Source organism: Ostrea edulis, chromosome 4 (genome assembly GCF_947568905.1).
Source record: "Ostrea edulis chromosome 4, xbOstEdul1.1, whole genome shotgun sequence".
In the NCBI taxonomy this organism is placed as follows: Eukaryota; Metazoa; Mollusca; class Bivalvia; order Ostreida; family Ostreidae; genus Ostrea; species Ostrea edulis.
In genome coordinates, this window is record NC_079167.1 from 91,050,479 (window position 1) to 91,063,394 (window position 12,916).

Here is a 12,916-nt window from a genome sequence, read left to right on the forward strand (position 1 = left end):
TTGCAGAACTTTCATTAAGAGCTGGAGACTGGCAATTTCTCACTCCTAGTTTGTGCAAAATTGGCACCTACTTCAGTGCTTTCTATAGCAAGATAAATAAACCTGTGTTATATCAATATAAAAATACAAATGTCACGATCAGAGATCAAGTACAATAATTTTAAAATGAACAAATAACACATGTCAAGAACATTAATTATGCTTATTCTGTCACAAGAAAGACGATGTATGTTTCTTTACTTTTAATGGCAGAGAGACAACCTCCAGGGAGGGTAAAATACTGTAAACAAAAATAAGATCCTATTACAACAGGTTCTGCACAAAAGATAAGTGGCATGGTTTATAATAAACATGTAATATGTTATTCAGAACATATCTACACATTTCATGCTAAAGATATCAAATTTCAGTAAATCAAGAATAACATGCACCAAAAGCTTTACAAAGTTATCAAAAATCTTGAATTCTAAATACACACACTAGAAGACTTATAAAATATTGATACTGATATGTGAAAACTTAAATGTAATCATCACAACCTTTGAGAAAAAATTTAAACTGTGAGCAATTTACACAGAGCGATTTACATATCGAACACGTGAAAGGTCAATATATAGTACGTTCAGAAAATAAGCGAGCGTGCCCCATTTACACAGAAAGAAATAAAAACAGCAATGAATAACATCATTAAAGATCTATCAGAGATAAGATAACCATGAAATATCAATTAATCAAATTTAGACAATATAAACTACCTGCATGTCATGATATACTGGCTGCTTATCACATCGGGGTCAACAAGTGTACAATAACAAATATGCGTATGCATTCTTAATATGACTTGCATTTAACATAAAAGTTAATAAAGAGATTAAAAACTTACACTTTGGTGCCATGAAGTTGTGGAAAGTTGGAAGTCAAAATGCATGAGTACGGGTACCATGCCGTGAACGTGCTGGGAGCTTTTTGTAACATACAAAACAAAACCAATCCCGGACAAATATAAAAAAAAAATCCGGAATCCAGCACACTCCCCTCCTGATTTTTATAAAAAAATCACTACATCAAATTCAATATGCTAAACTAGCAAAATCATACATACATAATACATAAAATCAAATATCAGTCATTATCCATGAAAATTGAGTCACTAATCATCTGAAGATACCAACAGGACAAGATCGACTACGGGTCGAACGAACACACAAATCTTGTTTTCCTTATAGAGTTTGATTTCCACTTTCCTGACAAGGAAATCGTCACTTGGAAAAAGTTTCGTCACTATTGCCATAGGCCACATGGATCTATGAAAATCCTTCTCTCTTACAAGAACAATATCACCGACATTCAAGTTCACTTCTGGCTGCTTCCACTTTCTCCTGACTTGAAGAGATGAGATATACTCTTTCGTCCATTTCGACCAAAATTCATCTGCTAGACCCTGAACCAGTTTCCATTGACTACGTAACATATCCTTGGTCCCAAACTGTGGAAACGGGCATGTATCGTTTTGACCTTTCTTGTGAGTCAACAACACTGAGGGAGACAGAATTTCTGGGTTTTCTGGATCTGTTGAAATGGGCAGCAACGGACGAGAATTCACTATCGCTGAAACTTCAGCCATCAAGGTCACTAATGAATCATGAGTTAGTTTATTCCTATCTTGCATGAGCATGTTATCCAGAATCCTCCTACAGGTCCCTATCATACGCTCCCATGAGCCTCCAAAGTGAGAGGAATGAGGAGGATTAAACTTCCAGGAAGTTCCATAGGTTTCTAGAGTTTTTGCGATTCTTCCATCCTCAACAAATTCTGCTTCAATGCCCAAGTCCTGAATTGCACCCACAAAGTTAGTGCCCCTATCTGATCGCAATAGTTTTATGGGTCCACGAATTGCTACAAAACGGCGGTAGGCATTGATGAATGCTGCACTGCTCATCTCATCTACTACTTCCAAGTGAACTGCTCTTGAAACTAAGCAAGTGAATAAAATTGCCCATCTCTTTTGCTGAGCTGATCCACCTCGAGTCTTACGCTGGAGAACTGACCATGGTCCAAATGTATCAAGACCAACAAAGGTGAAAGGTGGTCCAGGAGATAATCTGTCCTCCGGAAGATCTGACATCTTTTGAAATAGAAATTGTCCACGACACTTTCGACAAGTCACACAATGACGAATAATAGAGGACACAAGTCTCTTACCGCCAATCACCCAATAGCCCGATGCACGGAGAGCTCCCTCTGTCATGTGTCTGCCCTGGTGATGAATTTTACCATGAAAATGTCGCACTAAGAGGATAGCAATGTGATGGTCTCGGGGAATGATCACAGGCTGAGTGTTGATGGAAATAGCCTTTCCATGTTTCAATCGTCCTCCAACTCTGAGAATGCCATTTTCATCTTGTACAGGAGCAAGAGGAAGAATTTTGGATTTGTTTGACAAAGAACGTCCAGTTTGCAAAGAATTGATTTCATCACCATAAACTTCCTGTTGTACTAGTTTCACAATAAATTGTTCCGTTTCAGCTCGTGTGGGTTTGCTCTCATTGTGAAGTTTCCTAATGAATCCTTTCAGAAACATGATAGCTCTCACTAAACTGTTCCATGACGAGAAAAATGAAAATCTCTGAACCCATGTTTTGTGGCTGATCACTTTCATTTTGTTCACTGATATTTCTGGGCGGACCTCAGTATCCTCTTGAGGATTTACAAGCTGAAATTCACTAGATGGTAATTGTACATGTATGTCATTGCGCAAAAGGTCTGGACCCGTTAGGTAGGTTGAATTCACCAAGTCTTCTGCATTGATACGTCTCGTTGCAATGTCAGCAGGGTTACTGTCTGTTGGAATGAAGTACCACTGAGTCGGAGAACTAGCTGCTCTGATCCTATTCACCCTATTGGTGACATACACATAGAACCTCCGTACCTCGTTTGACAAATACCCCAACACTATCTTGCTATCTGTGTAATAGTAGAAATCCTGTGAGGGGATGTTCAAATGCTCTTTCACCAACTCTGCAACTGCAATGGATAGAACTGCTGCGCAGAGCTCAAGGCGAGGAATGGTATGACCATGAACAGGTGATACTTTTGATTTGCCCAGCAAAAATGAAACATCACTTCCCTCATCTGATATCAGTTTTAAGTATGCTACCGAAGCTATTGCGTCCTTAGATGCATCACTGAAGATATGAACCTCTCTACGCAAAGCTTCATGAAATGAAATTGCAGAATATTTGCGAGAAATTTGAAAATTCTGGAGATGCACGAGTGATGTGATCCACCGTTCCCATTTCGATTTCAATTGAGGCGGTAACTCTTCATCCCAATTTACAGGTCCTGAGACTGACATCATTTCCCTGAGAAGCAATTTCCCATACAAAGTCATGGGGGCTGCAAATCCTATGGGATCAAACAGACTATTGATCACTGATAACGCACCTCTACGGGTATAGGGTTTGTTTTCTGTCGACGCTCTGAACACAAATCTATCAGTAGAAATGTCCCATGATAATCCTAGACTGCGCTGAATTGGCGGAGTGTCAGATCCAAGATCCAATTCCTTGAGATCTGCTGACAAATCATCTGATGGGAAATTCTGTAACACAGTTGTGCTGTTCGAGACAATCTTATGCAAACGCAACCGTCCTCCAATTTCTAACGCTTTCTGTGTGCGCTTCATGAGATCAATTGCCGAGTCAGGATCTGGACAAGAAATGAGTCCATCGTCCACATAAAAGTTTTTACAGACAAAATCTCGGACATCACTGTCTGCATTCTCAACGGATTTTCTGAGACAAAAGGTTGCAACAGATGGAGACGGAGAGTTTCCGAAAACATGGACTGTCATCCTGTAGTCCATCAACGGTTGTGAAATGTCATTATTTTCGTGCCACACAAATCGTAAATAATTGCGATGAGTTTCGTCCACCTTGAAGTTGTAAAACATGTGCTCCACGTCAGCTGTAAGAGCTATAGCTTCCTTCCGAAATCGCAAGAGTACTCCCAATAAATTATTGGTTAAATCCGGTCCTTTCATTAATACGTCATTCAAAGACGTTCCCCTGAACACTGCTGACGAATCGAAGACGACTCTAACTTTTCCAGGTTTCTTGGGATGATAAATTCCGAAAAACGGTAGGTACCATTGTTCACTAAGTGTTGGCAAAGGTGGTGCTACCTCAGCATGACCGTTTTCGAACATTTTTCCCATGAATTCAACAACGTGTTTCTTCTTGACTTCATCTTTCTGGAGTGAACGGTCTAATGATTTAACACGCTGCAAGGCTTGATTTCTGTTGTTAGGCAACAGCTTTCTATTTTCGCGAAAGGGAAGTGGTGCAGTCCAGCGATCATCACAGTCCTTCGTAACCTTACTTTCCATGAGACTTATAAAAAGCTCGTCTTCCACTGATGGACCAAGCCTCTCATCCTGTGGCGTTTTCTCGAAGATCGAGTTTTCTTTGATGGTTAACGTGTTAACACATGGTTCCAGATAGGTTGCTCTACCATTAGCAAGAATGTGAGTTTTGCTAACTGTGATTGTTTGAACAGATTCACGTCCATGGAGAGCTCCAATACAAGATTCACCAACCACAACCCAACCAAGAGGTAATTTGTGAGCGTAGGGTAAGTTATCACCGCCTAACCTCTGATCCACAACATGGTGTGCTTGTATAACGTCACGACCTATCAAGAGTTCTATGTGTACACTGTCATCAACTGGTGGTATGTACGATACCAAATCACAAAGATGAGGAAAGTTTTTCACTACTTCCGGAGAAGGTATTTCATGTCTATTATCGGGAATGTCTGAACACTCGATAAGAGACGGAATCTTAATCCTGACACTATGATCTGCGGACTCAACAACATAATTGTTGCCTTTTCTGCCAGTCGCGGAAACTTTCCCTGAACAGGTTGATAAAGTGAAGTTTATGTGTTCCGAATGATCATCAAAGTTGTCAAACAGTTCCGGTTTTCCAAGGGAGTAATTGCTTTGATCGTCGATCAATGCGTAGACCTTGCGAGCCTGCATGGGTTGGTCCTCATTGTAGACATACACTTGTAGAATTTTTGCGCATGACTTGCTACAAATTTTGTCAGTCCCACAAACCTGTGTACATTTTGTATTAACACCGGTCCGTGACTCCCCTCCATGCCGATTGTCATCTTCTGTAAGATTCTCATCCTTGTTATGAGAGGGTTGCTGTACATTTTGAACACGCAATACATGAAGTCCAGTCGGGTGACTTGTCTGATTACAAACATCACATCGGATAGTCTCTTGGCATTTGTTCTTGGTGTGTCGTTTCAAACTGCAGCAACGGAAACAAAGTTTGTTTTTCTTTAGAATCTCCATTCGCTCTTTCATGGGTTTCTGACGGAAAGTCCTGCACTGATTCAAATTGTGGTTTGTGTTGTGCACGGGGCACATCAATTTGTCCTCAGCTGTAGAGTTTGTAGAAAGTTCCGTTTTCCTTGCGTTCACGCGAATTTGGGGTTGATTATTTGCTGACTGTTTCTGAGAAGATAGTGTGCTAGTGTTGTACTGAAAACTCGGGTCAGTGCGCCATTTTGCCATGTCGTAGATGAAGTTGACAAAATAACTGAACGGAGGAAATAGCATTCCATGTTGATTTTTGTAAGTATTGGCGCGAGATGACCACTTTTCTTGTAGATTGGTCGGCAAGCGAGATACTATTTGGTTTACTCCTGTGGATGAATCATACATTGCAAGCACTGAAGAATAGAGCGGGTTGGCCTTGACACACTGAATTTCACTCAAGAGGTCGTACAAATCATAAAGTCGTTTGCTGTCAGCCGGAGTGTTTGAAAGCTTTGGGAAGTTCGTAAGTTTGTTTCGTAAGCACGCTTCTATCAATTCAGGACTGCCATACCGAATGTCAAGTCTATCCCACAATTTGTGTAATGCATCCACGTGATTTCCTGCACTGGCCGTTTTTATGCATTCAGCCTGCCTGGATGAATCTGGACCCAGCCATTTGATCATGAGATCCAGTTCCTCTGATGGTGTAACTGCAAGTTCTAACATTACAGCTTTAAATGTTTGTTTCCAAGACAAATATTGGATGGGACTATCATTGTATTTAATGAGACGCGAAAGCACTACATCTTTTCTGGCCATCATCCTAGTCATTATCTGACAAAGTTCAACCTGCGAATTGTCTACATGTGGCATCATATTGACTGATGTGTAGCGATTACCGTATTGTGATCCTGAGGTTTGAGTAGTCACCGGATTTGGCTGAGACGGTAAACTCGAATATGGCACAAAGGTAGGCGTTTGAGTAGTCACTATATAATTTGCCTGAGATAGTATACCCGAACGCGGCATAAAGGTTGGCACTTCAGTATTTAATAAGTGATTCGGCTGAGGCAGTATGCTCGAATGTGGCACAAAGGTTGGCGCTTCAGTATTCAATAGATGATTCGGCTGAGATAGTACGTCTGAACGCGGCGCAAAGGGTGGCGGCAAATCATACACATGACTTGTTTGTGATGAAGTTGCAAGCAAGGGACTAGAGTGTACCATGGTTTGCGTTGGTTGATATGCTGTACGCCAATTTTCATTCATAGGTGTGGAACATAAATTTGCCAATGTCGATAAAGGAACAAATGTTTCACTAGACTGCATAGATGTTTGCACAGTTGACGTGAATGCACTATCAGTGAATTGCACACGAGGTCGCACAGCTGATGTGAACGTGCTATCAGTGGACTGTACAGGCGGTTGCACAGCGGATGTCAAAGTACTTGTAATTGCTTGCACAGGTGGCTGAACAGAAGTGTTAGTGGAATTCACAAAATGTTGTTGAATAAATTCACTTGTCCTTGCTTGTCGAGCTTCAGTAATAGATTCTGTTTCTATATCATCTAACTGTTCTGCATTTTCCATCACATTCAGTGCTGATTGTAAGGCTTCGGTTTCTTGTTGGATTTCAAGTAGACTGATTTCCGCTTCCAATGCTGCCTTTTGGGTCATAATGGCAGCTTGTTTCTCGACGTATTTCATTTTCACTTTCGCAGCCTCAAGTGCAGCTCTTTTCTGAATAATCGCAGACTGAGTAGATGAAAGGATTGATCGGCCTGATCCAGATTTAACGCTTTGTCTGTCACAGCTAGGATCTTTTGTTGCAACTTGTGTGCGTTGAGTGAGAACCTCGGTAACAGCCCTCGTTACATTATCTCTTAATTTCAAATGTGAAATCCTTTCTGTTTCGCTTTCAACTGATCTGTGTTTTACAAGAAAGTCAACATAATGATCTGAAAGTCTTTTAAAATCACCACTAGCTTGTTTTATCTGCTTATGTACCATCTCTGCATCCGATATTTTTGGATATTCCTGAAGAGTGGATATTAGGACATCAATTTCCTTTTGAATATGTTTTATTTCCCGATCATATTTCCTGCATCTGTCCATGAACAACTCGGCTCCAGCCTCTGTGAGTTTCCTTTCCCGTTCCATAGCCATGTCGAAGTTATTTTACTATTCTGTCACAAGAAAGACGATGTATGTTTCTTTACTTTTAATGGCAGAGAGACAACCTCCAGGGAGGGTAAAATACTGTAAACAAAAATAAGATCCTATTACAACAGGTTCTGCACAAAAGATAAGTGGCATGGTTTATAATAAACATGTAATATGTTATTCAGAACATATCTACACATTTCATGCTAAAGATATCAAATTTCAGTAAATCAAGAATAACATGCACCAAAAGCTTTACAAAGTTATCAAAAATCTTGAATTCTAAATACACACACTAGAAGACTTATAAAATATTGATACTGATATGTGAAAACTTAAATGTAATCATCACAACCTTTGAGAAAAAATTTAAACTGTGAGCAATTTACACAGAGCGATTTACATATCGAACACGTGAAAGGTCAATATATAGTACGTTCAGAAAATAAGCGAGCGTGCCCCATTTACACAGAAAGAAATAAAAACAGCAATGAATAACATCATTAAAGATCTATCAGAGATAAGATAACCATGAAATATCAATTAATCAAATTTAGACAATATAAACTACCTGCATGTCATGATATACTGGCTGCTTATCACATCGGGGTCAACAAGTGTACAATAACAAATATGCGTATGCATTCTTAATATGACTTGCATTTAACATAAAAGTTAATAAAGAGATTAAAAACTTACACTTTGGTGCCATGAAGTTGTGGAAAGTTGGAAGTCAAAATGCATGAGTACGGGTACCATGCCGTGAACGTGCTGGGAGCTTTTTGTAACATACAAAACAAAACCAATCCCGGACAAATATAAAAAAAAAATCCGGAATCCAGCACAATGCTTGTTTGATGTTTTTCTGCAATTCATATTTCGCACTGTAACACATGTGGTAAAAAACGGAAGTAGGGATTTCCCAATTCCCCACTTCTTGTTAACCTGTAGTATAAGCCATGAAGAAAATAACGGGTTATTTTGCAAAGAGAAGTAGATTTGGTGACGTCGAACATTCCATTCATGTGAAGTATTTATTCAATTAGAGTTACAATCACTTTTTAAAAAGAATTAATACAGGTTGAGTCAAACTACTAAAGAAAGATGCGTTAATTATCATGTAGCAAAATGAGGATAGGAACTTGTTAGGACTAACGAGTTCTGTCCGAGCTCTTTTCTGTTTTCTTATTCCTTCGCTTTCTATGGTGTGAAGTGGGATGGTGGTGCAAGTATAAGTGGCTGTCCCCAAGCGTGGGTCATGTCCAATTTCTTATTGCATGCATGATGAAATAGAGGAGAGAGAGAGAGAGAGAGAGAGAGAGAGAGAGAGAGAGAGAGAATGTGTGTGTGGTTGTGTGTGTGTGTTTTCAGTCACGGACTCACAGCTACCAAAGTTTACGGAAATTCTATAAATTGAAGAATTTATGTAAAATAACGATAAAATACTTGTGTTATGAAAGAAATATAATAACAATAATAATAGTTTATTTCAAGAAGGTGACCTGATAAGTGCACGCACTATTCTTCCCCGGGGCCTTCCATTTGATACATACAATTATATACAATAATGGTCACTTAAAACAGAGTCTCAAATACATGAACACAAGGTTATGTAACAAGATTCAATCACTTAATATAATTGAATATCCGTGACAAATAATCACAAAATTTAATATTCCAGATTGCGATTAAAAGATGAATGCATTATGTGCATCGAATTTATATACGAGAAGAAAAAAATCATGCTTAAAGAGTGGTACGGCAGCTGATAATGTATTTCTCTACATTATTTTTAAAAATATGTTGAGACTGAGAGAGCCTTATGCATTGTGGTAGTTCCACAGGTTCACACCTGAGTATTGTAAAGAGGACTTGATTAATTGCGTGTTAAACTTTGGCAATCAAAGATCGTGATTGGATTCAGAACGCAGACGATAAGAAGCAGAGGATTGAAATTCAAATAAATCACCAAGATAATCGGGAGTCAAACCGCGAAAAATATTAGATAATAAAATATATTTGTGTAAATCAATTAGCTCATAAACTGTCAGCCAATCAAGTTTCTCAAACAATGGTTTAGAAGAGGAATCTGGACTTGCATCCAGAATTATTCTTTCAGCTCTTTTTTGTAACTTAAATATTCTTTCCATACCAAGTTTGGATGTATTACCCCAAATAGTCAAGCAGTAGTTAATGGACGGCAGAATATATGTCTTCCGTCTGTAAATTTCGCATGTTTATAATGTAATGAAGGCAAAATTGCATACAAATCACGGACATGTTTGTGATGAAACAATTATGTTCGAAGTCACACATCAATAGATTGTATAAAAATAAAATGCACGGAAATTTTTATCATCTGTGCGAAATGAATCTGTGATTTGTACTTTCAAATTTCTATATACACAAAACAACACCACACTGGAATTGTAAGGATGGGTGCCAGTTACCAACCCCAAACACTGTGAAGAAATGGTGATGGTAATCTCTCTAGTTACGGAGATCCGCCCCTCCAATTTTTATGCATAACGCATTACACTTAGTGAATAAACATCGGGTTCGGAATCATCGAAGACCCCTACCCAGGGGACTGAAATTTTTATGGTAGGGTGTTAGTGGTCCTCTCCCACCACTGTGAAGAAATGGTGATGTTACTCTCTTTAGTTATGGAGATCCGCTCCTCAGACATTTTTAAATAACGCATTACACTTAGTGAATAAACATCGGGTTCGGAATTATCGAAGACCCCTACCCCGGGGACTGAAATTTTGGTGGTAGGGTATTAGTAGTCCTCTCCCACAACTGTGAAGAAATGGTGATGTTACTCTCTCTAGTTACGGAGATCCGCCCCTCCAATTTTTATGCACTACGCATTTCACTTAGTGAATAAACATCGGGTTCGGAATCATCGATGACCCTTACCCAGGGGACTGATATTTTTGTGGTAGGGTATTAGTGGTCCTCTCCCACCACTGTGAAGAAATGGTGATGTCACTCTCTCTAGTTACGGAGATCCGCCCCTCCAATTTTTATGCACTACGCATTTCACTTAGTGAATAAACATCGGGTTCGGAATCATCGATGACCCTTACCCAGGGGACTGATATTTTTGTGGTAGGGTATTAGTGGTCTTCTCCCACCACTGTGAAGAAATGGTGATGGTACTATAACCAGTTACGGAGATACGACCCTCAAATTTTTACACACCCGCTAGACCTTAGTACCGCAAACGATACAAAATACGCCCGATAGACCGTCAGTGCAATAATTGTATCCATGATGAGAAGTCCAGAAAAGTGTTATGGTATAGCGTCGTCCGTCTTTCCGTCCATATATTGTAGGCAAAATGCATAATGAATTATAAGCTCCATGATTTTACAACTTGGTACATTTGATCACTAGAGGAAGATGCCTATTCTTTTTCAAAGTCAGAGGTCAAGGTTGTAGTATAAATTAATAGGAAAACCTTGTAGGCAGAATACAGACTGAACCGTCGGGGCTAGGAATGTAAAAATATACTTTATGCCAAGCAGAGGATGCCTATTGTTTGTCAATGTCAAAGGTGAAGGTCATAGTATCATTAATGATGATGAAGTTTTGTCAGTATGAATACAGGTATTGTCCTGGAATTTTGTCACAACCTCCTTCTTTGGAAATACATAATCAGTTCAAATTTAAACTCTATTGGTACACCAGGACCTACGTTATGGCTAAAATTAGGTCAAATACTTTTCTGGACTTTTTCTCATCATGGGTACAGATATTGCACTGAACGTCTAACGGGCGTATGTTTTACATGTATCGTTTGCGGTACTGTTGTTACATGTATAATAATTATTAGATGTGAATTTTACTTTGATGTATCCCTCTGTTTTTCCATATCTATCATCTATATATCTTCCTACCTATTTGTACATACCGTATATCTATTTGTCTGTCTATCTGTCTACGCATATCTTTGATGATGACATTGGCTAATTCAGGTTAGTTTCATTTATACCTTTTTAATTTAATTGAAGCATTATGTTGCAATCTAATAAAAGTAATGACGATTTAAGTGGCCGTGTGTCTAGGGAGAGGACTATAAAAGGCTGTGCCTGCTTCCCAATCCCATTCATTTTGTGCATTAATATTGTTGATATAAAAAAGTAGTCGTGTAGATTTCACATTTTATTTCTCTGAAATTTGTCCTGACATCATTTCATTTCTGATTTCCTTTCGAATGAGACGCATATCTGTCTGAAAAAGCAAATAACATATTGTTCGATATATCATGTAGATTGAGATCTTTAAAATTTGGTAGAACGATATTTCCTCAGCAATTTAAAATTGTATGAATTATATTAAAATGAACAAAATCATAATCGACAGTCGCAATTGTTCTTATTAAGACCAAATTAAATAGATATTGATGGAATAAATACGAAATGGTTACAAAAAACAACCCCAAGGAATACCAGAACAAAACAATCTTTTAAAATAATCTCCAAGACAATTTCATAGTATATTTTAATCCGTAGGATGATCCAAACATTCGTTTGATTTTAAGTCAATCATTGGTAAATTCAAATGTATCATTACCCATTTCGTCATGTGTGGCCTACGCAACATCGCATTCTTTGCCACATGAAGAATATATGGACCACAATGATCCATATGGCCTACAGGAGGTTTTATTTTCTGGAAAAGATAAATAAAACAAGCGTTTCGTTAATTAAAAGGTGAAGAAAATACATTATGAAATACATGAACAAAAAATAATAAAATCCGAAATTTAGTAAAGAGGAGCAATTGTGAATCAGACTTACAATAAAGTCAACAAACCTGTTCCATCAATTTGTTCCGTATGGATATAATTTTATGTCGAAAAAGAAATCGTCTGAAAAGACAATTTGTTAGTTTGTTAAAGATTTTACATTGTTGATGCACCTCACAATTGCCGCTACTTCCTCCCCAAATGCTTTGAGTGTGTCTACTAAAATCAAGTAACCCTCTTGGATGTATGCAACCTGTCAAAGTTAAAAAGTATATATATATGGGGGGGGGGGGCATATTTCTGGGTTTTTTCTCTTCTAAATAATGACGACAATAGTAGGAATGTATAACATTTTAATATAGACCAAAATACTTTAAATGTGTAAAAATTATCACAATGCATATTCGTTTACAAAAGTTATCAGTATATTTACTATGCGTATGCAAGCCGCATGGCCCAGTCTGACGCTGAAGACATCGACGTTTTTGTACATGTAACGTCGCGATTCCTGATTTCCTTTATTTTTCTAACGTCTTACTCGTCTGCATTCTTCTTTTTATTGTCATCTGATTAGAGTATCGGCACCTACCTTGCACATACACGACTCATATCAAAGTCTTTGGTGACGATATTCTACACCGAAGATTTCCTAACATCTTATATGG

The 12,916-nt window shown here is 38.4% G+C and overlaps 1 protein-coding gene across 1 annotated transcript; it reads right to left on the reverse strand.

The window, feature by feature from the left end:
- Positions 1–227: 227 nt before the first annotated feature.
- On the reverse strand, positions 228–8,322 carry LOC125676711 (uncharacterized). Its single transcript, XM_056164276.1, has 2 exons — positions 8,195–8,322; positions 228–7,591 (listed from the first exon to the last, which is right to left on the reverse strand). The coding sequence occupies exon 2, from the start codon at positions 7,496–7,498 to the stop codon at positions 1,151–1,153; it is 6,348 nt and encodes a 2,115-aa protein (XP_056020251.1). The 5' UTR covers positions 7,499–7,591; positions 8,195–8,322; the 3' UTR covers positions 228–1,150.
- Between the last annotated feature and the right edge of the window lie 4,594 nt (positions 8,323–12,916).